This window comes from Rhinoraja longicauda, chromosome 27 (genome assembly GCF_053455715.1).
Source record: "Rhinoraja longicauda isolate Sanriku21f chromosome 27, sRhiLon1.1, whole genome shotgun sequence".
In the NCBI taxonomy this organism is placed as follows: Eukaryota; Metazoa; Chordata; class Chondrichthyes; order Rajiformes; family Arhynchobatidae; genus Rhinoraja; species Rhinoraja longicauda.
Window position 1 is genome coordinate 16,437,710 of NC_135979.1, and position 27,172 is coordinate 16,464,881.

A 27,172-nucleotide genomic window follows, 5' to 3' on the forward strand; every position below is an offset into this window, starting at 1 on the left:
CTCCACCACCTTAAGCATTCAATCCCTCCTGCACTCCAGTGTACACCATTTACAAATACACTGCACATATTCATCCAGGCTACTTAAATAGCACCCTGCAAACATGCAGCCTCTGTTATCAAGCAGGACATGGCAACATCAACACATTTGTTTCTTTTTAAGTCATACACAATTCTGACTTGAAACTATATTGTGATTGCTTCCTGTGTATACATCCTTGAACCCTCTACCCAACAACACTGGGAGTATCTTCACAAAAAGAATTGCAGCAGGTCAAGAAGACATGGATGGATAATAAAGCAAAGCTCACATTCCACAAGTGAATGTTAAAAAGTTTTCCCTTTCTCACATCAACATCCACACACTGAACTTAACAATTGCTGTGAAGCTTGTGTTATGAAATTATTCCTACTTGTAATTGGGTTGACTAAACCTATTCCACAAATGTTCCGTACTGACAATAGAGTGAAAACATTCTTTTTTAAAATCTATGGATTCGTACTGGAAAATGTGAATATTGAGTAACAAGTGATTAAATTTTGTTGTAATAACATCCTTTGATCAATTAGCTTGCCAGTTATATATAAACATTATTGAGAATAATATTGTTTTAAAATAGAGGAACAATCATAATTGTTATCATTTTCATATTACACATAACATTTAGTGGGTCAAATAGACTATTCTCAAGATTACCATCAAATAAAAATTAAAAAATATTGATCCATTATTTCCTTTTGGAAGTGCACAAGTGAGGAGGTTACAAGCAGAACTGGATTGGGTATCATTGTGCCATGTGGTAAATTGTCTTGCTGCCTTGGCTGTTTGTATTAGGAACTGCAGAGTGCTGGGGTCCATGAAAATCTAGTTCCAGAACTTGTGTGGGGGGGGGAGGGGGGGGACATTAGATAGCTATTTGTGGAGAGGGAGGGGAAAAGTATGTAAAAAGTATTTTTGCACGAAGATGGGCACTATCTGAATGTACATACATTTTAGCTTTTTTAAATCATTCGGTGCCAAATTTCTTCTCTTAAAAGCACCCCTCCCCTACATATTAACGTAAGATATTTATCTCTAACCATTTTTCTAAGGTTTTCTTCTATACAGATTACACTCCAATGATCCAAAATAAACGAATAAATTATTATATATGCAAACTGCATAATTTTCTATGACTTGTAATTCAGAGTACTTTGGTGTATTTACCTTTATCAACTTACTTTGTTGCTTTCTTTTTGAAATAGTTCAATGCATACTCTTAAACGATTTCAAACTTAGTTTTTAATGGCAAAATATGAATGTAATCTTAGTTTAATTTCGATTTGATGTTATTAATAGAGAATAGATGGCACATAAATTTATTGTACATGTGACCATCTATTCTCTATTAATAACATAGCAAAACGAAATTAAACAAGATTACATTCACATTTTGCCATTAAACACTGTGGTAAAACATACATTTAAAATCGTTTTGATATGTTATTGATAAGAGAATAGATGGTACATAAATTTATTGTCACATGTGTATAAGAGTATGCATTAAACTATTTGGGGCAAAATCAGAACAGGGCCATGAACCTACCGTGAAAATTGTTTCTATTTTGTGTACACGCAAACACTATTTAGCCTAATTAGCGACTTTACGTGCATTTTTGGGGTACCACATGATGATATTTTAGAAAGCATCACGGCTGATTAGTTCCAGTAGCTAGACGCGGCCGATCCTCGTGTCCAAACAAAATGCCGCCAGCATCGGTCAGACCAGGCGCCATTGGTACATGTTCAGTTCCAGGGCAAGTGCGCGAGTACTTCCGGGTGGTGCCTGAGTCAGAAACGGTGGATCATGGCTGCTGATGGGGTGCAGGAGCAGGTTTTAAAGCTGCGGGCTCGTTTGTCAGCCACTCAGGAACCCAAGAAGGTAAACGATTGCCTGTTGCAGGGCACCCGTGTCACCCCGGGGCCCGGCCGTGGGACAAAAACTCAGAACAGGACCATGAAACCCTCCGTGAAAAATCGTTTGTCTGACGGTTGTGAAACCAGTCTATCAACCTATTAATAAATAATAAATCAAACTATTGTAAATCAGTGGGTCAGAGCCTGGGGTGCGACGGGGGTGTATGCCAAGCTGACAACGAGCTTGTTTTGACTGTCCTGTTCAGTTTCCGTTTATACAAACGCATAATACGAATATGAAAGAATCTCCATTCTGTCGTGTAGGAAAGTGATGACATTGTATTCTTTAGACCTCACTGGAGTCCCCTGATTTAATGATTAAAAATAGTATATGTGATTGTGAGGTTTTGAGAATGGACATTATTTGCCATTGCCTTGACATTACACTTTCTTGTACACCATCAGGAGCCACCTGGACACTGTTGGAATTCAAACTAATTTATGCAAATGAATCGAGTAATTATTAAGTGACACACTATGATTACTGTAAATGAATAATGATAAATTTCTGCAAGTTTCCGTTTTTGTAACTCAACCCAATAGCTGCAAAAGCCCTACATTGTTTTGATGTAGTTTTTTTTTACATCAAGCTTACTGAACTGCTGATTCAGCTTTGATTACATTTATTAGCAATGTACATTTCTCCTTTTCTTTGCTATAATTGCAGAGCAAACAGGCAGATCTTCATATGCCATAGTGGGAGGGAATCATGTTCTTCGTGCTGTTACTTGTTATTGAAGTTGAATTTGTGAGACAGAATAGAAAGTGAAAGTGAAGATCACAGATTTTTCAATTTCCTAAGATCTGTGGTACTGTCAATGATAAAGTTGATTTTGGACCGCATCATGATGTAGTCTAGCTTTCCCATATGATGCTGGAAAATAGGGCTGTTAAAACAAAATTGGGTTTAGATAGATTTAATGGAAACCAAACTTAATCTGTGGTTGAAAGAGTTTTTTTAATAGTAATTATGGGACATCACATGAACTATTTGGGTGTTTACTATAATCTAACAAATTCATGATCATCTTTTCAAGTGCTACCTGCTTTTTCAGATATTGTTTTGAAAGTGATATCAGATGTGAACTAAAATCATTTCACTTGGTGGGATTTGAACATATGTTTTCCAGGTTGAAGAGTATATTAACATGCTACAATATGACTGTACTTTTGGTAGATATTGTATGTTTGATTCCCAAACAGTCAGCAGGCTCAGTTTGCTGATGCTGAGATTTCGTGTGGAAAATATTCAGCAGTCATCTTGGTCAATTTGGTATTTGGGATTCATGAGTCAGACAATTTCAGCTCAAGACAAAAATACCGCAGGTACTAGAAATCTGAAAAAAGTGTACAAAATGTGGTTAATGTGCATCAATTCAGGCAGTAATTGCAGAGAGAGTAGCAGAGTTAACATTTTCTAAATTCTTCAAGTTTTCATAACAAATATTAGTTGTTAATAATAGATTATTAATGGAATAATGCTGCTAATTGGAGCAATACTGAGCACAATGAATTGGTAAACAAAATAACTGACAATGTTTGGGGCAGATGTGGAAAGTGGAGAGATTGTAAAGTGTCAATAGTTATGATGTGTTTTTTAAAAACTATTTCAACAGTTCTGCTGGATTCCCACTTTTGACCATAATACCTCTGAAATCATAAAAAAATAAAGTTTGATGAAAACTTCTGTGTACCTAACAAATGCGATACCATGATTTGGAGGAGGACAAATATTTATTACATGTATATTTATAAATTCCATATCATGTGAAAATATTTTGACCAGATGAGCAGAGTTTAAAAAGGTACCCTCTCAAGGGTTTCAACATTGGTTCCTTTATTATTAGATTTTTTTCTAAATTTAAATTCTCAATAGTTGTCCATGTGGGAATGCTTATTCACAGGGGATCCTTCTGCATTTGTTTTTCTATATCTGCAGATAGAAGAAGCAGAGATTGTTTTAATCCTTTTGTGGGATGTTGGCCTGCTTTTATTGCCCATTTCTAATTGCCTGTGGAAAGCTGTTAGTGAGCTGTCATCTTGTCCCGTACCAGTTCCCATGTTGTATCTATTTCCATCTCTTGATTTATTCCAGAATTTTGGTCCAGTATCAATGTAGTAATGGCAGCATGGTATGTAACTTGAAGGAGAGCTGGCATTGGTTGCATTACTGTGGGTCTTTATTGCATTTCATAGAGGTAATGGACGTGCAATGTGCTGTTGGTGAAGTATTGTTAAGATGTAGGAATGTGCCTTGTACGAAGTATATCAAGCCACCACCATTCACGGGCAGTGAAGGGAATGAATGTTTATGTTGGTATATAATGTGCTAATTAGGTTGACTGATTTGTCCCAGATGATGTTGAGTTTCCTGAGTACTGGAGCTGCACTGATTTGGGCAAGTGTATTCAGTACTTACCTGACATGTCTTTCAGGGCATGGAATGTCAAGAGGTAGCCACTTGCTTCAGACCGTAGACCACTTTGCTGCAGACCACCTTGTCTAAGAAAACACATTCTTTGGATTATTCCAATCTCTCCAGTCTTTAATATCCTATTTCTTATAAATATTTTTTAATATTCTGCAAATGTAACTGGGCAAGCCAGAAATAAATTACAACTCTGCACTTCTGAGGTTTGGGTGATGGGTGTTACATGAACCCGAGTCATGTTACAAATTTTGATTCCAGTACTGATATCTTTGTAACAATCTATGCAAGATAATTGGTTGTATAAAATGCGAGATTGTGCTTTCATTTCCTGTTGGCAATCTGCAAAAATCTTGGTTTCCTGGTTAATTAACAAACTGCAAACTTTTTCATTAAACCTAATAGCATAAACAATGTTATCCTTTATAGCTAGGGTATCTAAAATGCTTCCTCTTTATTTTGAATGGTCATGAACCAGGAATTCCTGTGAATCAGTTGGGATAGGCTTTGAGAACATATTTGATTCAATTGCTCTGTCCACCCGATAATCTGTTATTTTGATGGAGCAGGGAATATTGTGTCTGCTTCAGGAGTTTATTGTTGGCATTCAAATGACTTGGCCTCCCCATTGAAGCTGCCTAAATGCTAATGATAGACACAAAATGGTGGAGTAACTCAGCAGAACAGGCAGCGTCTCTGGATAGAAGGAATAGGTGACGTTTTGAGTAGAGACCCTTCAGACTGAGAGTCAGGGGAGAGGGAGGTATGGAATGGTAAGGTGTGACAAAGAGAGATCAAAGGGGACAAAGATCAAGGAAAATGTAGAATAGGAAGTTGACAACAAGGCATACAAAGATAAAATTTAATCAGGAGGACATTCAAACTAGTCAGAGAGCTAGGATAGGGAAGGAATGGAGAGAGAGGGAAAGCAAGGGTTACTTGAAGGTAGAGAAGTCAATATTCATACCGCTGGGTTGTAAGAAATATGAGATGCTGTTCCATCAATTTGTTTTGGGCCTTACACTGACAGTGGAGGATGCCCAGGACACACAGGTCAGAATGGGAGGGGGAGTGTTTAGCAACCGGGAGATCATATTGGTTTCGGCGGGTGAGCTGAGGTGTTCAGTGAAACGATCGGCAAGCCTGTGCTAAGTCTTGCCGATATATAAGAGTCCACACCTGGAATAGCCGGTACAGTAGATCAGGTTGGAGGAGGTGCAAGTGAACCTCTGAAAGGACTGTCGGGGTCCTTGGACAGAGTCGAGGGAGGAGGTATAGGAACAGGTGCTGCATGGTTGCAACTGTGATAATCGCTGATTGAGTTGCCTGCCTGATTCAAAAGTATTTTTTTAAATGGTGATTCTGAATTTATTTGTGGGTTTAACTATTTTTCCTATTGCAATTAAAGAACACATTTCCTTATAAACAGAGATACCACAGGTAGCCATAATTCAATTATGGAACAAATTATCATTATATCTTATGGATATAAAGGAACTGCAGATACTGGTTTAAACTGAAGATAGACACAAAATGCTGCAGTAACTCAGTGGGACAGGCAGCATCTCTGGTGAGAAGGAATGTGTGAAGTTTCGGGTTGAGACCCTTCTTCAGATTTCTCTGGAGGGAACGAATGGGTGACGTTTCGGTTCGAGACCCTTCTTCAGGGTCAAGACCTGAAACGTCACCTATTCCCTCTCTCCAGAGATGCTGCCTGTCCCGCTGAGTTACTCCATCATTTTGTGTCTATCATTATATCTCTAAGTTGTGTGATATTAAATGAATTTATGTTTGAAGTAACTTTGCGCTCAAGTCGTTCTTTTTTCATTATTATTTTAACATAGAAAAATAGAAGCATGAGTTGGCCTTTCGGCCCTTCGAGCCAGCACCACCATTCAATATGATCATGGCTGATCATCTAAAATCAGTACCCCCGATCCTGCTTTTTCCCCATATCCCTTGATTCCTTTAGCTCTAAGTCTAACTCTCTTGAAAACATCCAATGAATTGGCTTCCACTGCCTTCTGTGGCAGAGAATTCCATAGATTCACAACTCTGGGTGAAAAAGTTTATCTCAGTTCTAAATGGCCTACCCCTTATGCTTAAACTGTGACCTCTGTTTCTGGACTCTGGAATGTTGTGCTTCATTGTTGACATACTTCGGAATTGTAAAGTATTTATTTACTCTTTTCTATCTTCAACTTTTACCAGGAGCTTGTTGATGCTTGAGAGTTTGATTTAGCTGAAAAATATATCTTTACAAGTCACATCAGGTTGTCCACTAACTGGATAACAAAAGTGAATCTCATTCCTTTTTCTTTTAACTCCCAATGCCCCCTTATCCTTCCCCATCTACTGAATATTGTTTTAGCAAAATATTTCACTTAATAAATTCAATATTTAATGAGTAGATGATTTAAATTTTTTTTGTGATTGTATGATAAATTTATACATGGCTGATACTCTAAGAAGCAGGCCGTCTTTTACTTCACTGGGTGCAATATTTGTTCTGACTACAGAATTCCTGTTTACGTAGCCAGACATTAGTGATGTCTTTTCAATTGCTGATGCATTTGCTCCATCCTAAAACTGATTTGTTTTGCAATTGTTGCTTCATAGCTTTTTTAAAATTAAATACACCTGCTCAGAAAATGGCTATTGTTCTATAAACTTGGTAGCATGATCAAGCATTTTTACATTCTTGGCCTGGATAGTATTAAGCTGCTACTGAAGTTTCAGGAACTCTTGCTTTTGGTGCATTGGACAGGAATGAACTCCAGCTTTTTCGTTGAGGAGTTTAGTTGATCAATAAGTCTCTGAAATCTGTGAACTAATTACAACTCCATTGATGGGATGAAGATTTTTTTTACTCACTGTTAGGATTCATCGTGAAACGATATAAAGTCTCGTCACCTAACGTTATGTCTCAATTGCCCTCACTTGTTGTAATATAGTATTTTATAAGCTTATTGCATATAGATAAGGGCACAGATGCTGTTGCAAATTTGATGGAGGGCAATCTGAATGGAATTGCCCTCTGGTACTTTTTTTTCTTGTTGAGTGGTGTCCTACCATTACATTTGAGATGCTTTCCGAAAATTGGTGTGAGGGGGTTGTTAGTATTTAAGATCATAGTCCCTTTTTCACTCTCTTGATTTGTTTGTTCACTTTTCTGTAAATGGTGCATGTTTTGCATTCATGGTGTATGTTATGTATTCATGGAATGTGGGTGTTGTTGCTAGTAAATTACCACTTAATGGTCCTTTTCTATTTTTCTACATAATGTGAAAATACAAATACAAAGGGCCCAGGCAAGGGGATCAATATTCTTTTGTTCCTCTTTTTAAATAGTTGACTAAATTATAAATTCTCAAGAGTTTTCTGTTTACTCACTTGTCCACGAGATTTCTCTGTTGCAGCTTTGTCCCTGGACCACTGAAGAAAGAATTCTAGATTTTATTATTTCATGCGGCGTGGATATTGTTGGCAAGGGCAGTATTTGTATCTATAAATAGACACAAAGTGCTGGAGTAACTCAATCGGTCAGGTGGCATCTCTGGCGAACGTGGATAGGTGATGTTTTGTGTTGGGGGCCCTTCTTCAGACTGATTGTAATGAGGGGGGTGGGGAAGAAAGTTGGAAGAGAGGAGGGGCAGAACAAAGCCTAGCCGGTAATAGGTTGATAAAGGAAAGGTGCGAATTTGATTGGTGGACAAAGGCCAGAGATGAAAAGACGGAAGGTGTGAGACAAAAGGATTGAAGAGTTATGAAATATGAAGCTAGAGGAATGAATGTGTGGGGGGTGAGGGGGAGAAATGGGTGCGAGTGCTGGTGGGGCACAGGGGTGAAAGGAGGGGGAAGAAGGGAGAATGGGGGGGGGGGGGTTAGATCTACTTGGCAGTAGGAGAATAGTAGTGCGCTGTCATTTTGTATTAAAGGTACTCTCAAAGTGGTGATAAGTGGATGTTACAGGATTTATACATCACGGAACAGCAGTTGTATTTTTTTGTGTGCTTTGCTGAGGAAAGTGCTGGTGTTGCTGTGTTTGCTACCCTAGTCATTCTAGGGTATAGAATATAGAAGTTGCAGGTTGGGGGATACTGTTAAAAGTATGTGTGTGATGCAGCAGTGCTCTTTGTAGATATTGACTGGAGGCAGACCAATTTCCCTCTGGGATAAATAAAGTGGTATTGTATCATATTGTGTCATATTATGCAATGAAGCCATGATGGACCAGTAGAAGAGAAAATTAATGCATCGGATGATGGATACGGTGCCAAAGGAATTTGATGCATGACCATGGGTTTTGTAGAGCTTCTAAAATGTCGTAAAATTGTACTTAATCTGACTTGCAGCGTGTAAAGATTTAAAAGATTTTGAGGAGCATGAGGTTCATCACTTGCTGCAAGATTCCCAGACTCTGACGTACTCTTATAGCAATAAATATTTATGTGGCTGTTCCATTTTTAAGTTTCTGGTTCCAAGTGATCCCTGGGATATGAATGATTCCGGATTGGCAAATGTATTGCCACTTACTGCAATAATATCTGAGGTTGCCATGTTAAGATTCCTTCTAGCTTCATATTGCAGAATATCTCCTTTGCAAGTCTTAAAACATTTTCATGCTCTACTGCGGACTGACTAATGAGGAGCTGACTGTTCTGAATGTATTTTATTAGTCATCCCACCATGGCTGATTAGAAGTACCATTCGTCAATTTTCCAATCATTTGGATTGAACCTAGCAGGTTTGTTATCAGGCTATTTTTAATTGTAGATGTTGCCTGAGTACTGAATTTGACTCAGCCCTGATAGAGTTGTTGTATAATTCCTGATTATATCACGCTGTCGATATTTAATTTCTAGTTAATAATTGAATTGTTATTTGTGCTTAAAACATTATCCTAAAAGCAATAAATTATATATTGCTGTTTAACAATTTTACTGTCAAGTAGGTATTTGTTACTGCCCTCTTCTCCCGCATTTTAATCAGGAGGCATTGATCCTGTGTGTGGATTCAGTCATTGAATATCGGAAGGCTACTAGTGTGTAGGCTATTACAGTTGTACAGTAAAGAATGGCAGTGGTAGTGTATAAATATTTTTCTCCTGCAATTAATTTTGTGCTTAAATTTAAAGTTGTGCTGTCTATCCCTTACTGATAAGTGGCTACGATGTTTCTCTGATACCTTGTCCTAATCTTTAATCGATCTGAAACAAAACTCCTTAATCTCTATAAGGGAGTTATCCAATGCAGGTATAATGTGATTAATATATTGATGAATTGACATACTGAAGTTTATCTTTAAGCTGCATTATGACATTTGGTTAATCCTTCCTGTCTCGCCTTCAACATCGATTTGTGACATTTATGCTGAAAGACTTTGCTCCATACTTTATGGCCTCCTCCTAGCTGTGGTAATTTGTAGAAGAATCTACCATTCCCATTCATTTCCCTAAAGTAGCTCTAGAGCAGGAACTACTTGTTTCCATCCTTCATGATGTTGCACCTCAGGATAATTGTTTGACATGTAGACTCTTGCACAAAGAACTGCCACAATAAAGGCACGTCATTTTTCCCCTCCCTGATGGACACAATAGTAGATTCCATATATCAAACTGCATTCTTTAGCTGTGCCTTAAAGAATTAAAGTGAAGAGGATATTCAGTTTCTAGTCAATTACTGAAGACTTTTTGACGCATGTCACTTTGAAAAAGGTCTGCTTCTGCCTTCAAACAAACAAAATGTGTCCGTTTAGTGGTTCTCCTTTGATAGCTTTAAAGTAAATCGATTTTTTAGAATTTATCAAAGTGTTAACATTTGCAGCATGTACCATGGTTAAGACACCACAAAATAAGGTTATAATGTCAATGAACCTTTATTGCAAATTTAGAAGATGGTTCTAATTTTTTATGAAGGTCAGAATTCTACAAGTTGCATAATAGCTCATGCATATGCTGTGCCAGGGAGAAGTTTTAAGTTCTTGACATTACTCATTTCATAATGAAGACTCACCCTGACAGATGGTAGCCTTTGACAGGACACATTTTGCAGAGGATGAAATTAACTAATTATCTTTTGCAGACCGAGATGTTGTGTGGTAGTTGAACGTTTTAGTCAAAAGAATTGGCGATGAAAAAGAAACCTTTGGCTCTATTTGGACAATAAGTTGACATTGGTAACTGAAGAATTTCAAAGGATACTAGACCGTGGACCCGTTGGGCCCAAACCTCTCCTGCATTGGTGCAGCACCACCCCCTCCCCCTCTCTCTCTCTCCCCCTCCCCCTCTCTCCCTCGCTCCCTCTCCCCCTCCCCCTCTCTCCCCCTCCCCTCTCTCCCCCTCCCCTCTCTCCCCCTCCCCTCTCTCCCCCTCCCTGAGCGGAGGTGTTCAGTGAAACGATCGCCGAGTCTACGCTTGGTCTCGCCGATGTAGAGAAGTTGACACCTGCAACAGTGGATACAGTAGATGAGTTTGGAGGAGGTGCAAGTGAACCTCTGCCTCACCTGAAAAGACTGTCGGGGTCCTTGGGTGGAGTCGAAGGGGGAGGTAAAGGGATAAGGTTGCATCTCCTGTGGTTGCTGGGGAAAGTACCTGGGGAGGGGGTGGTTTGGGTGGGAAGGGGCGAGTTGACCAGGGAGTTGCAGAGGGAACGGTCTCTGCGGAAAGCAGAAAGGGGTGGAGATGGGAAGTTGCGGACAGTAGTGGGATCCCGTTGGAGGTGGCAAAAGTTTTGGAGAGTTATATGCTACATGCGATGGCTGATGGGGTGGAAGGTAAGGACAAGGGGGACTCTGTCCTTGTTACGAATGGGGGGAGGGGGAGCAAGAGCGGAGCTGCGGGATATCGAGCAGACCCTAGTGAGAGCCTCATCTATAATGGAAGAGGGGAGCCCCCCTTTCCTAAAGTACGAGGACATCTCTGATGATTTACAAGAAGCAGGGTGGGAAGATAGCTTTGGGAGTCAGTAGGTTTGTAGTAGATGTCGGTCAATAGTCTGTCTCCTGTGATGGAGACGGTGAGATCCAAAAATAGTAGGGAGATGTTGGAATGCAAGGAAATGCTCAGCAGGTCAGCTTTGCTAATGGAGAGAAAACTAAGCCAAAATTACAAATGGATGATGCCAGCAGAATTGACCTGTAAGATACAAGCAGGTAAATCAAGTTAACTTTGGAGTCAAGTTAGGATGGTAGAAGATGAGGACTAGGTCTTCAAGCTTGCTTGCAAGTGGCCACAGCCTTTGGGCGTGGGATAGCGAATTAAAGAGGCAAACAACAGGAAGCTTGGGGTCACCACTGGGCTGAACACAAGTACTTCAATTCTCAAAATTAGTCTTGGATCTGAAATGTTGATTTGCTTGGTTTCCACAGATGCAGCCTGACTTGCAGAATGTTCCCAGCAATATCGGTTCTTATTTCAAATTTTCAGCATCTGCAGATTTTAAAAATTGTAATTTCTTTGAATCTTGCAGACATTTGTTTCAAATCATTATAAGCTATGGGGGAGTGGGATTGGTGACTGAATTGTGCTTGTTGCTGTGCTAAAGTATCAGGTGGATGCTATTTTTGCCACTCCGGCAACTGTACCATGTCTGTTTGGCTGTTTATAGCTGCATCAGTAACTGCTAAGTGTGGGATTTCCATAGATGGAGGTTGATGTCAATGCAAGTTCAGCTATTCTAAAGTTCTCTGAAGGAGCATCGGCAGCCTGCCATATATGGTACCAAAGCAGCCATATGCTGTCCTTCCGACACAATCTTCTTGCGGCAGCATGGTATTTAAACAACAGCAAGGCGGACAAATGACTCTTGAAGAATTTGGATTGTAACGTTGGTGGGCTTTGACAAATCAAATGGATTTTATGTATGATTGATTTGCTAGTTATAATCTTGTTCCTCAAATCAGAAGTTTGTGAGCTTGAGTGTCATTTGAGAATCTAAGCTGATGCATAAACAGGGCGAGCGGGTGGGGTAGATGGCAAAGTATAATATTATCCTATTTGAGGTTGAAAGAGAGTTAGATTCCTTATTCCCTCCAAAAACCATCACTAAATATTACATAAATTGCTTGTGGTGTTAATTGCTGTAAATGGAACTCTGTGTACAAATTAGCTGTATGGTTCCTGGTTACCACAGTGGCTACTCATCAAAACAGCATTTCAATCCAAAATATTACCGGGTTGTTTTTAGTGTAATATAAATGCAAATTTGTCCTTTTTTCATTTGAAATCTCTGAGGAATTCCTCAGGTGTTTTAACTTGAGGAAAGCAATGGCATTTTTTCTCCTTGTGCAAAATAAAACAGTTTAGTAGAGAATCCTCTTTAATATACTGCCTATTGTGGGATGGAACAGAATAAACTGGAGAGTTCCTTGGAATGCTTCTAAATATGCCTCTATTCATTTTAGTGTTATTGGGCTCACGAGGAAAAAAAGACGTCACCTTATGAAACACTTGAACTTTAAGAAACTTAAGATCTTAACACCATCTTATGAAACTTTTTAAATAGTGAAATTTTGCAGATATCTGGGAGGGATAGGATGACTATATTTGTCTCATCATTTTCATAAATAGTGAATGTTTCGGGTGCCGAGTGTTTCCAGCATTTTTAATTTTGGGTTAGGTAATATGAAAAGACAAACTGAGTTAACATTTTGGGTCAAAGACCATTTGCCAGAACTGGTTTGGGAAAAAGAGAAATTTTAAGTTGCAGAGAGGGTGGGGTATGAATTTACATTTCAGTCCTCCTCTTCTCTTATCTCCTTATCACCTCTAGCGTTTGTCACCTACTCCACCCATCTGCCAATCAAACGTCTCTCACCAGTATCCACCCATTACTTGCCAACTTTGCCTCACCTCCCAACCTCTCTTTTCCCCTCTACTCCATCAGTCTCAAGGAGGGTCTATCTTTCCCTCCTCAGATGCTGTCTGCACATTGTGTTTTCATGCAGATTACAGCATCTGCAGTTCCTTGTGTCAATATGTGGGTAATTTGCATTGATTGTTTATGTCAGAACTGATCATTTCTTCTGTAGGCCATCCATCTGTAATGTTAACTCAGTTTTTCTTTATCTACTAGCATGAGCTGAACTGCTGGAAATTTCTTAGGTCTTTGGGCTAACGGAATCAAGGGATTTTAGGAGAAAGCAGGAATAGGGTACTGATTTTGGATGATCAGCCATGATCTTATTGAATGGCGGTGCTGGCTCAAAGGGCTGAATGGCTTACTCCTGCACCTATTTTCTATGTTTACATTTTACAGACTTCTATCTCTGTCTACTCACAGTAGACAGCTGTCAGTCATCTCAATTTGACCCATTATCATTTCCTTCTTCTGAGGTTCACACGTGGTGTGATTCTTCACCTTTTAACTTAATGTTCATTTTAGAATCTGCCATAGTTTTTTTGGTTATATATATTTTTTATTTCTCATTTAAGTTTCCTGTCCTAATGTTTGCAAGCCTAGCTTACTTTTGAACTTGCAGTAGCTTCCTTATCTTGATTTTAGGCTTCCTTTTAGGCTTTTCTGGCTTTGATTCCTGCTTTGGTCTTTGAGCTTCTTCAAAACTGCTTTCAGCACAGGCCTAACTAATATTTTTCCATTTCCTTGCTGAATGTAATTTTGCACAGGAACATTGTAAATTAGTGGATGCTATGCTTTTGCTTTAGAAAAAGGATCTGAGGTTTGATTGAAAAGGACAATCGACCTGTTTATTTCCTTAATCTATCAGATCGAAGGACTGTGGATAAGCAGTGCAGAGTTTGACGAGGAAAATATCGATTACAATATTGAGTTGCATGAAAGTGAGAGGCAGCTTTGATTTAAAAAGAGAGCTAAGAAATCTTGTTATAATTCATGTGTGAAAGGATTGAATGCCAAAATCGTGGATAGCGTGATTAGGGAGGTGGCCACATTACACCTTTTTAAATGTGAGCAGAAAGAGGACAAAGAGATAGATGAATACCAAACTGGAGGAGCAGACACAGTGCAGGAGTCTTTGGAGGTAATCTCATTCTCTTATCTTATTGTTTCTTGTATACTTTTTGGGTGAGGCATGCAGCCAGTCTGGAGTGTGTTCTCATAAAAAGCTGCACAAGATGGAAGGAGGGAACATGAGAGAGCAATAATAATTAAGGATTCAGTAGTTATGGGGAAGATATGTGCTTCTGTGGTTGCAAGATTGTACATTTGCCGTCCTGATGCCTGGGCAAGGATTTCACATTGACTGTAGAACGTCTTTAAGGAGGAGAGTAAACAGCCAGAGGAGGTTGTGATTCATATCACTGATAATAACATAGCGAGAGATGAGTTTCTTGCAGACAGCATTTAGGGATGTAAGAAAGAAGTTAAAATGTTCTTATGATGTGCACATGATGTTGAATACAGAAATCAGAAGATAAAGCAGATGATTGGCCAAAGAGATGATGTAGGAGGGAGGGCTTTAGATTATGACAAATGTCAAGTTGTAAGTACCAGTAAGAGCCAGACAAATTCCAAATAAATCAAAGGGAAAAGGAAAGTTTAAAATGAGAGACAAATAATGTCTCTCAAAGACAAAGATTGATCTGCTTAAAAAAAAATGCGAACCTAAAAATGTTCCCTTGGCAGATAAGGAATAAAAAGGTAGTCCAAAAATGGCCTTGCATTTGAATGCTAAGGGTAGTGTTAAGTTACTAAATGAATACTTTGCATCTGGCTTCACTAGCGAAGAGGGTATTTTTAAAACAATAATTATGGTGGAGATATGTTAAAAACAAATAATGTAGAGGTGTTAGAAAAGTTGTCTGAGCTTAAACGTAGGCATGTCATCAGGAACTACAGGAGGAAGTTGCAGGTGCCTAACTATAATCTTTTAATGTTGGGGGCCTGAAGATTAGTGAATGTCAGTCCAAGAAGCCACTAGCCTGTAGTTTTAACCTCTGTGGTTACCTGGAGGGAAATTAATTAAGGCAAACCTGCAGGGATTTGCTAAGGGCTAATTTTATTTAATCAAATTGATAGAATTTTATGATGTGACTTGACTTGATGAAGATAATGCAGTCAATGTGGTGTATATGGGCTCCCAGAAGACTTTTGATAAGATGACTCCGAACAGATTTGTCAGCAAAGTTGAAGCACCTGGCATAAAAGGGACATGGATATGAAATTGGCTAAGAGATGTGCAATGGGCTCTGTGAATGATTGTTCTGACAGGAGGAAGGTGAGAAATAGCGTCCTTGGGAACTTGTGTTAGGATCAAAACCTTTTTCAAATTTATATTAATGGCCTGGACTGGGGGAGGGGTTAATGGGTATAAGCCACAACTTTTAAATTTGCAAATGACATATAATTTGACATTATTGTGAAATGCAAAGAGGATAGTGATAAATTGTGGCAGGATATAAGCAGGCTGGCAAAATGGGCAGAAGCATTGTTGATGAAGTCTAATGCTGTGAAATGTGAGGTGATGGAAGAGTATACAATAGGGTGAATGGGTGCACAAGCCATTGAAAATGTCTGGGCAGGATTTTAAAAACTGTTCATAAGGCACCCACAATCTAGGGTGCTATCAATACTGAGTTTAAAAGCAAGAGGTCATGTAGATCCTTCATGAAATACTGTCTGTTCTCTGCTGGAGAGCTATGTTCAATTCTGGTCACATCATTATAGAAAGGATAGGGAGGTATTGGAAAGTTGTTGAACGAAGACTTCAGAGAATGACCCTTGGGATGAGGTAAAGCAGTTACAAAGACATTGGAGAATTTGGGACCCTTTTCAGATCTAATAGCATTATATAAAATGATGTGAGGTCTGAATAGAGTGGATAGTGGGTGATTGTTTCCATCACTAAAATAATCAGGAATGGAATTAAGAGTGACATGAGGAAAGCAGCATGTGTTTGGAATCTAAAATGTGTTGCATTGTATCTGATATGCAGATGTGGTGGAAGCAAGTTTTATTGTGGTCTCCAGGAAGGAATTGGATAAATATATGGTCTGGGAAATTTGGCTGAGATATGAAGAAGTCCGTAGTAACGAGTTGTCCATGCCAGCTCTCTGCTAGATCATGATGGGCCAAATGGCACCTTTCTGTGTAAAAGCATTCTGTGACTGTTGGTCTGTAAATTTGACTTTGGTGAGGAATGCAGCAGTCATTTTGCACACAAGACCTCGCAACCTATAATAAGACATTTGTCAAGATAATCTTTTGATTAATTTGAATTAAAGTTGATTATGCGATGAATATTGAATGGGACACTGACAAGTACCTTCTTTCTCTTCTTTGAATAGTGAGTGCCATGGGATATTTTATATTCACCCATATGGGCTGCATAATGTCTCATCTGAACGAAAATATCTCTGACAGTGCTGTCTTCCCTCAGTTTAACACTGACATGGCATGGATTATGTGTTCAATTCACACATGGAATAGAGTTTGAACCCGCATGCTACAATGAAATGAGAATGTTCACAATGAGCTACAGCTGATACCCAATAAAATTTTATTTTTATTGCTGTGCAATTCATTCGATCTATAATTAGTGTTGGTATATTCTGCCAGTTGATACTGTGAGCTGTAGAATAAATTTAAAAAATAGTGGATTGTATTTTAAGCTCTTCATTGTCTTTGAGAGAGGTTTTATATATGTAACCAAAGATGGAATTTTAATTTACAATTATATTTTGTCCACCTGATTGATTGCACTTTGCAACTACTTTTAACAGAATGAACAGAAATAGTTGCTTTTTTCCAAGATAATGAGCTTAATAATTTATAGGTAACTGAAGTTCGTGAATTTAAGTTTCATATGCTTTAACATGTACTGTTCCAATAACTTAATGGTGGAGACTCTGTTCAAGTAATCGATGAAAAGTGGGTATTTATATAAAATTACAGAGCACCCTGTGTGCTTGAGGAACCATATTGGGGACAGCAAAAACATAACTAGAAATGTCAAATGTCACACTTGCTGGAAGCTATCACATATTTTGACCGTTCCCCACTGACAATCCAGGTACACGTTTGAAAACTGGAGTTTTTTTTTCATTGAACTGGTTAACTTTGTTTTGTAATCAAATGTCAGTAATACCCCTCTGCCCTGAATGTTCTGCTTATTCATCCAGAGAATATGAAAGTCACTGGAGAGAATTTCAGTTGTTCTTTATGCTATACGATAAATGCAATTGTGTACTTTGAAGGTTTAAATAATATTTTTTTTTTGCGCAGCTCCTGAAGACTTTAAAACGCTTACATGAACTTCCTGTCACTGTGGATATTCTTGCTGTAAGTTATGACCTTTTGATTGCTTAAGATTTCGGGTGGGAGTGGAGCGTCGTTCCTGTTTTTTTTCCTCTCTTAAAATAAAGTTTATTTATGTACGAGATATTGATGTCACTGGCAAAGCCAACATTTATTCCCCAACTCTGATTACCTTTGGAAAAATGACAGTGAACTACCATCTTGAACTCCTGCTATATATCCACTGAAGATATTCCCATAGTCTTGCTTAGTTCAAGTTCCAGCATTTTGACTTGGTGATGATAAAGACACAGCAATATTTTGCCAAATCCAGATTGTGTGTGACATTGAGAACCGGAAGTTGTTTGTATGTGTTTGCAGTCCTTTAACATCTTTGGAGTTGGATCTTGCAGGTTTGTGAGGTGCTCTTAGAGTAATCTAGGAATGGAAGTGTAACATTTTATTTCCATGATTTCTGGAGTATTGCACTGGTAGGTTAAAGGCAATTGCTTGGAATTTGCTCATAGATGAAAAAGAGTAGCACAGTTTTTATAGGTTCAATAAAACTCTGATAGTCCAACATCTGAATATTCAGAGCTAATGATGGTTCAGTAGCTGGCTCACTCATTACCCCAGGGGACGAGGCAGGGTCCGGAGTGCAAGCAGAGTATGGGGCTCTCATTGGGGGTGTAGCTGAAGGTAGAACTGGGGTCCACAAAACCAGGGTCAGGAAGGTAGATAGGTGCGTGGCTGGAGCTCTGGTCCAGAGTGCTTGTATATTTCTAACTCTTTAAACTCATTGGAAAATCTATCATGTTACTATGTAACTTGTTTAAAAAGTGAGTGTGTTTGCTTCTTATAAGAGTAACATGCAATAGTCTGGCATATCTGCTATTCCAGCACTACCAAAGTCTTGAGGATACCTAATTATCAGCTTTTTACCAAATTCAAGTAGATACTCACATCTGGTATCTGATCCATTTTGTCATCCTCTACATGTTATTTGTGGCATGTATGAATAGGAAACAAAACAGCTTTTATATTAAATCTTGCACCCATGCAATGTCTAAAATGAGAAGTTTAAAATTGATTTGTGCAGAAATGAAAATTAAGTTTGGGAAATATACTGGATTAAAAGAAAGATAAGGAGTGAACAATTGAAAAATGAATATTAGGTTCAACCCACCATTCAGTTCCATCCCACTGTCCAATTTTGCCTATCTATGCTTCTCTAGAATGCAAGACACAGGTGAACGGACTCTTCACACCCAGCAAGTAACTAGTGAGTTGGAGTAGCTCCATAGTGGGAGTAGGCCTCAGAGAGCATGTGACAATATCCTTCTCCCAAAATTACCTGAAAATCTTTTGTGGATTTAAATAAAAAAATTGTAGATTAAAAAGTTTAGTAACCAAGAAAAAATTCTGAAGGAATGGTGAAGGAACATTTAGTGAGATGCCCTGCATCTGACTTTTTGGACATTGTTATTCCCTCATAATGATCCTTTACCAAATGATTTGGGGCCCATATTGTTTTTCAACTTCAAATTTTGCTGTACTAACCTTTGGATAATGGATTTTTTTGAGGATGTAACTAGGAAAATGGACAAGGGAGAGCCAGTAGATGTAGTGTACCTGGACCTTTAGAAAGCCTTTGATAGGGTCCCACATAGGAGATTAGTGGGCAAGATTAGAGCACATGGTATTGGGGGTAGGGTGCTGACATGGATAGAAAATTGGTTGGCAGACAGGAAACAAAGAGTAGGGACTAACGGGTCCCTTTCAGAATGGCAGGCAGTGACTAGTCGGGTACCGCAAGGCTCTGTGCTGGGACAGCAGCTATTTACAATATACATTAATGACTTGGGTGAAGGGATTAAAAGTAACATTAGCAAATTTGTGGATGACACAAAGCTGAGTGAACTGTGAGGAGGATGCTGTGAGGATGCAGGGTGACTTGGACAGGTGTGTGAGTGGGCAGATGCAGTTTAATGTGGATAAATGTGAGGTTATCCACTTTGGTGGTAAGAACAGGAAGGCAGATTATTATATGAATGGTGTCAAGTTAAGAAATGGGGAAGTATAAAGAGATCTGGGTGTCCTTGTTCATCAGTCACTTAAAGTTAGCATGCAGGTACAGCAGGCAGTGAAGAAAGCTAATGGCATGTTGGCCTTTATGACAAGAGGAGTTGAGTATAGGAGCAAAGAGGTCCTTCTGCAGTTGTACAGGGCCCTGGTGAGACCGCACCTAGAGTACTGTGTACAGTTTTGGTCTCCAAATTTGAGGATGGATATTCTTGCTATTGAGGGCGTGCAGCGTAGGTTCACTAGGTTAATTCCCGGAATGGCGGGACTGTCGTATGTTGAAAGACTGGAGCAACTAGGCTTGTATCACTGGAATTTAGAAGGATGGGAGGGGATCTTATTGAAACATATAAGATTATTAAGGGATTGGACACGTTAGAGGCAGGAAACATGTTCCCAATGTTGGGGGAGTCCAGAACCAGGGGCCACAGTTTAAGAATAAGGGGCAGGCTATTTGGAATGGAGATGAGGAAAAACTTTTACAGTCAGAGAATTGTAAATCTGTGGAATTCTCTGCCTCAGAAGGCAGTGGAGGCCAATTCTCTGGATGCTTTCAAGATAGAGCTCTTAAAGATAGCGGAGTCAGGGGGTATGGGGAGAAGGCAGGAACGGGGTACTGATTGTGAATGATCAGCCATGATCACATTGAATGGCGGTATTGGCTCGAAGGGCCGAATGGCCTACTCCTGCACCTATTGTCTATTGTCTACATCTGTATATTTTTTGAACCAGAAGTGTGATTTGGCAGTAATTATGACTTTAAAGATCATGGCTTGAAAAAGTCAATTAGTCCTGAATGCAACAAGTTGTTTTCTTGTATCTTAAAAGGTAACAAACAGAGTTATGGTTTATAGCTTTATAGCCCTGAGGTGAGATCTCCAACCTAAAACGTTGACTCAGTTTCTCCTCCTAAAAGCACGGCCCAATCTGTTGAGTATTTCTGTTTCTGGTTAGTCTAAAAGTTTGGAGATCATGGGATTAAAGACAGGCTGGTCAATTAGATCCAAATTTGGCTTGGTGATCAGTCCAAGGTGATAATGGAAGTTTACTTTGGTGACTGGAAACCTATGACCTATGGTGCACCACAGGGATCAATGTTGGGATCCTCGTGTGGAACACCAAGTAGTTGAGTACCGCAGTGGGTCAGGCAGCATCTATGGAGGACATGGATAGGTGGCGTTTTGGGTTGTCATAGTCCACAGGATGTTATTGATGAATTGGCAAGATGGGCAGAACCATGGCAGATGGAATTTTATTTTGACAAGTGTGCGCTGATATATTTCAGGAGGGCTAATTGGCTTGGATTCGATGTATGGTAGGCCCCTAGGGAGTATTGATGAACACAGGAATCTTGATGTATAAGTTAAAGGATCTCTGATCTGGAAGCACAAGTAGATAAAATGGTTAACAGGCAAATGGGATACTTGCTTTAACTAGCCAGGACATGTAATGCAAGAGAAGGGAGATTATAATTAAATTTTATAAAACATTGATCAGACTATAGCTGAATGCAGTATGTAGTTCTGGTTATCACACTATAGGAAAGGTATGTGTAAGAAGGAACTGCAGAAGGAACTAGTTTAAACTGAAGATAGACACAAAAAGCTGGAGTAACTCAGCGGGACAGACAGCATCTCTGGAGAGAAGGAATGTGTGCCATTTCAGGTCGAGACCCTTCTCACTCGACCCGAAACATCACCCATTTCCTTCTCTCCAGAGATGATGCCTGTCCTGTTGAGTTACTCCAGCTTTTTGTGTTTATCATAGGAAAGGTATGATTGCACTGGAGACTGTGGAGGGAAGATTCATCAGGATATTGCCATAAATGGTATGTTTAATTTATGAGGAGAAACTGGGGAGGCTATGTTTATTTACCTTGGTGTGGAGGAGGTAGAGGGGATGCCCTGATCGAGGCCTATAAAATTCTGAGAAGCAAAGTTAGGGCAGATTGTCAGAAACCTGTCCGCACTGCAGAGGTGTATAAAATTAAGATAACTCATAGGAGATTTAGAAGGAGATCCTAGAAAGAAATGATTGCACCCAGAAGGTGGTTGCAATCAGAAAGACACTGCCTATGGGACTGGTAGAGGCAGTCATTATCACAACATTTATGCATACAAGCTCTTCATCCACCAAGGCATGGATCAAGTGCTAGAAATCAAATTAGATTGGCATTGTCACAGTGGTCTGAAGGGTTTGTTTTTACATCACATGACTTTATGACTCTAAGAAATACTTAATGTCATGCTGCTGAACTGAAGCTATCAATAGGCTTCTACAAAATTCAGCCTCTAAATAAACAGAATATCCCTTACACCATCATTTCTATGTATGTACTTGTGTACACAGATGCTAGGCTCTGCTGTTCAGTTTACTCTAATTGTGAGCATTTTTTATTGCATGACAAAATCAGGGCCATTACATTGGCTTTTATTTAAAATAGATGGTAAATAAACACAACTAGTTGATTTTACTGAGGTAAATGGCCTATTTCACAGATGTCGATACTCTTGTGGAAATCAATAGCTATCTTTTGAGAGAGATATTTTAGTTTTTGAGTGAAAAAAATCTAAATGCCAAGTGACACCATTTTAAAATCTCAAGATTAATTTGGCAAACATTTTTAATTCTAAATTATTCACTCATTTGTGTTTTATCACAGATTTTTTTTTGCAAATAGTTATCTCTTTTCTTGGCTCCTGTAGTTGATTTCAAATACTTGCTGGAATAAGGAGACTTGTATTGATTGCCATGTTGTGTTAGCTTCTATTTTGATTACTTGTGTAAGCCCGTTCACAGACCACATATTCTCTTATAGAAGAGCACAAGTTGCATTAAGTGGGGGAAAATAGCTAATTTACTCATCTATAATTTGCTGTGGCTATTGTTGTGACCTTGAGATTAGCAGAGACTGGAAAAATTGATTAGGGAGAGTCTTCCTGGTTTATATAGCTACTGTGTAAACATGCTGATCGATCCAAGCAAATTTATATGAGTTCTTGATGTATGAATATAATTTTAACAAGAAATAATTAACTCAACAATTAAAAGAACTAATGTGAATATTTGACTTTTTTGCTGGTGTTGTAATTAGGGCTTGATTTGACTTCCAATAGTTTAAGTACGGGCACATTCTTTATTTGCTTCACACCTGTTGATTTTTCATGGAGGATCTGAATCAGTATTGCATTATTTACTCAGGGTGTTGTTGTACCATTGAGATTGTCGCTGTTCTCCGGTGTTAAATGTGGACTATAATTGCATCCTGTCTTTGTAGTGTCCTTGGTTTGAGCCGTGATCTAGGCATGAATTTCATACTTCATGAATTTCCATGAAGTATGTCATACATATGGTATGACAGGTTTGTGGAGGTGTGATCAGTTAGTGGACGCTTTCCTTATATCCATTGGAATGATGCTTCAAAAGTCACTGCCTTCAGTGCTTTAATCAACTGTATATTGAATAACAATTATCAAATGCGCCACCAACATTTCATGTATGTAAAAACAATTGTGTTGAAGCAGTGTTTACTGTCTGTTTTGGAGTACAGTAGCCAGGATTTTGAGTTTGTACTTAATGGACAAGCTAAAGAAATTTGTTTCATCTTTATTTCTTCTTTCTGTAAACAGGATACAGGGATAGGGAAAACAGTGAATGGATTCAGGAAGCATGATGTGATTGGAGAAAGTGCTAAGAACCTAGTCTCAAAGTGGAAGAAACTCGTACCCCAGGAAGTAGAACGGTATTGTTTCAAGAGCCATCTCATGTCACATTACAGCATTTCTTATTATTCTTTGTATATATTTCATTATTGTTACGTGGCAAGATGTAAGATTAGGTGGAGTCAGGATTATTTTGTGTTATCATACATAAAGGTACGAATAATAGCCATCTCAAATATATCATCTTGAAAAGGTTCTTTGCAAACCAATAAAATCTATTCATAAGCCCTTATAAATAAATCTGGTTTACATGTATTAACATACAGAGAATACAACAAGAAGCTAGAATTGATTGGGAGTCCAAGTTTACAATAATTACATTTTAGTTTTTAATCTCTCAAGTTTAAAGAGTAAGGCTTTAGTTCTGAAAACCTCCACATAATGTAGAAAAGCATTTTTAATGATTATAAAAAGATGGTTAATTATAGCCCTCAAATTATAAGAATCAACAAAATAACTGCTGAAACTTACTTGCTTTGTCCTGTAATTCTCAGCCATTTCCTCCCATACCCCCAACAAATAGTTGATGTCCATCAACTGTCAGGAGAAGGACATCCTTTTCCATAGTTTGCATGATCAGTAACCTGAACTGTTGGCTTGCCAATCATGTAAGTCTCGTAAAATAACATGCTTTTCTACAAGGGTATAACTATTGTAATTTAACAGTCTGAAGAAGGGTCTCGACCCGAAACGTCACCCATTCCTTATCTCCCGAGATGCTGCCTGACCTGCTGAGTTACTCCAGCATTTTGTGAATAAATACCTTCGATTTGTACCAGCATCTGCAGTTATTTTCTTATACTACTTGTAATTTAACTGGTTTGGTTAACTTGCAGGACTTGGGGAAAAAACTTTGTCTGTTTTCATTGGGCCATGAAGTACTTTATCTTCCACTCCAATATAATGAAAGATTAATTTTTAATATTCCCACATTTTCTGTCCTTCATCCAGTCATTGATGTAGGTAATTAATTATCTAGTGGAAGTAAAACATTTTACCATGTGCTCACGTCTGGGTTTTCACTTTGCCTTTACACAAAGTGCATTCCTCATATTAGCCTAAACAGTAATTTTTTTCTGCCCTATACAATCTTGTAGATAATTCTGAGAATACTATAAAAAATCCATAAATGGATTCTTTTCAGTGAATATCATTGGTCAATGATAGTCTCATTTGGAGTTGCTTCATTTTGTTTTCCCTCCATTCAGCACGGGGATCAGATTTTGTCCCGTCAACACCTCTGTTGTACATTAGGCAATACTTATGCTTGCAATGCCATTGGAAAATAATCTCAGCACAACAGTAAAAGATCCTGATTTTAGTAAGTACTGGAGTGTTAATTGAATATTTTCTTTGTTCCATTATTTATTGTACATTTGTTTTGTTTAGATCCACCAATGCAGTCGAGGAGAGGGAATTTGCTTTTAATAAAGGAGTCTCAAAAAAGAGACACAGGGAACCTTCTCCAGAAGATTATAGACAAACATTCCAGACCCCTCATGGAGAGTCTTATGAATCGAACTGTGAACATCTTCACGTGAAAGGGAGACGATCACCTGAAAGTGAGAAAGCTTACACGTATAGTAGCCCTGACTACCAGTCTTCAAAATCTCATTCTAAAGAGCATGTGGAAAGATGGACTAAATCTCCTCCTGTGGAGGATTATGATGATAAGATTGACTCATCTGATGAAGATGCTGAGCAAACTATGCAGCCACCTAAAAGCTTCCAAAAAAGTCACCAGGACCACCCCAGCTCACGAATAGAAGTGGGCATGGGCCGTGAAAAGGAACACAAATCTTCACACAAAGAAAAGCAGCATTCAGTTCTAAAAGGTGAAGAAAAATATAAATTATCTTCTTTCCAAATGCAAGATAAAATGAACAAATCTTGCTCAAAGGAACAAAATAATCACAGGGACCAAGGAGATTATACAAGTTCCAGTCATAAGAAGCCTCGATTACAAACTGAGGAAAATTTTGATGACAGAAAACATAAGCACAAAGGCTCAGATAAGCTGAGGTCTGATCATGACGAACAGAGAAGTACATTGGACAAGTCCAAAGAGAAACCAACATCGAGTAAACAGAAAGAAGAGGTGGAGTCCAGAAAAACAAAATCTGCAGAAAAGCTTCAGTCTGTTTCTTCCCAGAAGGAATCTACTAATGCTGTAATTGTTGATGAATCTGAAGAACCGACAATGTCATTTGAATCTTACCTTATCTATGACCAACCGCAGAAAAGAAAGAAAAAGATAAGCAAACCTGCAGCTGTGAAGGTTAAAGAGACTCGTCCGTTAAAATCGAAAGGATCAGAGAAATCTCCATCAAAATCGGGTTCAAAGGGTTCAAACGCATCCTCTGGAGAACGGAATGCTGAAGAGAAAAAGAAAGCCAAACGACGTGTTGAAGATGTGCCTCATGTTAAATCCAAAAAGGTAACATTAAATAGAATCATGCCAAAAAATAGTAGAGATTAAAAACATCTCCCAAATTTGCAGATGACAAAGCTGGGTGGCAGTGTGAGCTGCGAAGAGGATGATATGAGGGTGCAGGGTGACTTGGATAGGTTGGGTGGGTGGGCAGATGCATGGCAGATGCAGTATAATGTGGATAAATGTGAGGTTATTCACTTTGGTGGCAAGAACAAGAAGGCAGATTATTATCTGAATGGAAGGATCTCGACCCGAAACGTCACCCATTCCTTCTCTCCAGAGATGCTGCCTGCCCCACTGAGTTACTCCAGCATTTTGTGTCTACCTATTATCTGAATGGTGTCAGACTAGGAAAAGAGGAGGTGCAACAAGACCTGGGTGTCCTTGTACACCTGTCACTGAAAGTAAGCATGCAGGTACAGCAGGCAGTGAAAGCAAATGGCATGTTGGCCTTCATAGCGAGAGGATTTGAGTATAGGAGCAAGAAAGTCCTACTGCAGTTGTACAGGGCCCTGGCAAGACTGCACGTGGAGTATTGTGTGCAGTTTTGGTCTCCTAGTTTGAGGAAGGACTTTCTTGCTATTGATGGAGTGCAGTGTAGGTTCACTAGGTTAAGTCCAGGGATTGTGGGACTGACAAATGATGAACGAATGGATCGATTGGGCTTATATTCACTGGAATTTAGGATGAGAGGAGATCTTATAGAAACATATTAAATTCTTAAGGGATTGGACAGGCTAGATGCAAGAAAAATGTTCCCGATGATGGGGGAGTCCAGAACCAGGAGCCACAGTTTAAGAATAAGGGGTAGCCCATTTAGGACTGAAATGCTGAAAAACTTTTTCACCCAGAGAGTTGTGAATCTGTGGAATTCTCTGCCACAGAAGGCAGTGGAGGCCAATTCACTGGATGCATTCAAGAGAGAGTTTGATATAGCTCTTGGGGCTAATGGAGTCAAGGGATATGGGGAGAAAGCAGGAACGGGGTACTGATTCTGAATGATCAGCCTTGATCATATTGAATGGCGGTGCTGACTCGAAGGGTCGAATGGCCGAATGGCCTACTTGTACACCTATTTTCTATGTTTCTATTTTATAAATTGTAAAATAGGATAGTTTCTGTTGAAATGTTTGCTTGATAAAACAAATTAAAACTCTGCCCTTTTTATTTTGATGGTTGAGTTGTTGCGTCAGCCGAGGGTGAATTTCATTAAATATATTTTATGTACTTCTTGAAAGATATACGCATATGCCACATATATGTTTGTGGGAAATGTTTACTGCATCGTTGAGCTTGATCACATAGGATTCATTATCACAGTTCTCCAGAGTAATTT

At 38.9% G+C, this 27,172-nt stretch overlaps 1 protein-coding gene across 2 annotated transcripts in view; it reads left to right on the top strand.

The window, feature by feature from the left end:
- The first annotated feature begins 1,830 nt into the window (after window positions 1-1,830).
- eloa (elongin A) overlaps window positions 1,831-27,172 on the top strand; it is a 52,019-nt gene continuing 26,677 nt past the window's right edge. For both annotated transcript variants that reach the window (XM_078423105.1, XM_078423106.1), the window contains exons 1-4: window positions 1,831-1,921; window positions 17,587-17,643; window positions 23,310-23,422; window positions 24,792-25,839. In XM_078423105.1, the coding sequence (XP_078279231.1) occupies window positions 1,847-1,921; window positions 17,587-17,643; window positions 23,310-23,422; window positions 24,792-25,839 (1,293 nt within the window). In that variant the 5' untranslated portion in view covers window positions 1,831-1,846. The remainder of the gene's footprint in view (window positions 1,922-17,586; window positions 17,644-23,309; window positions 23,423-24,791; window positions 25,840-27,172) is intronic.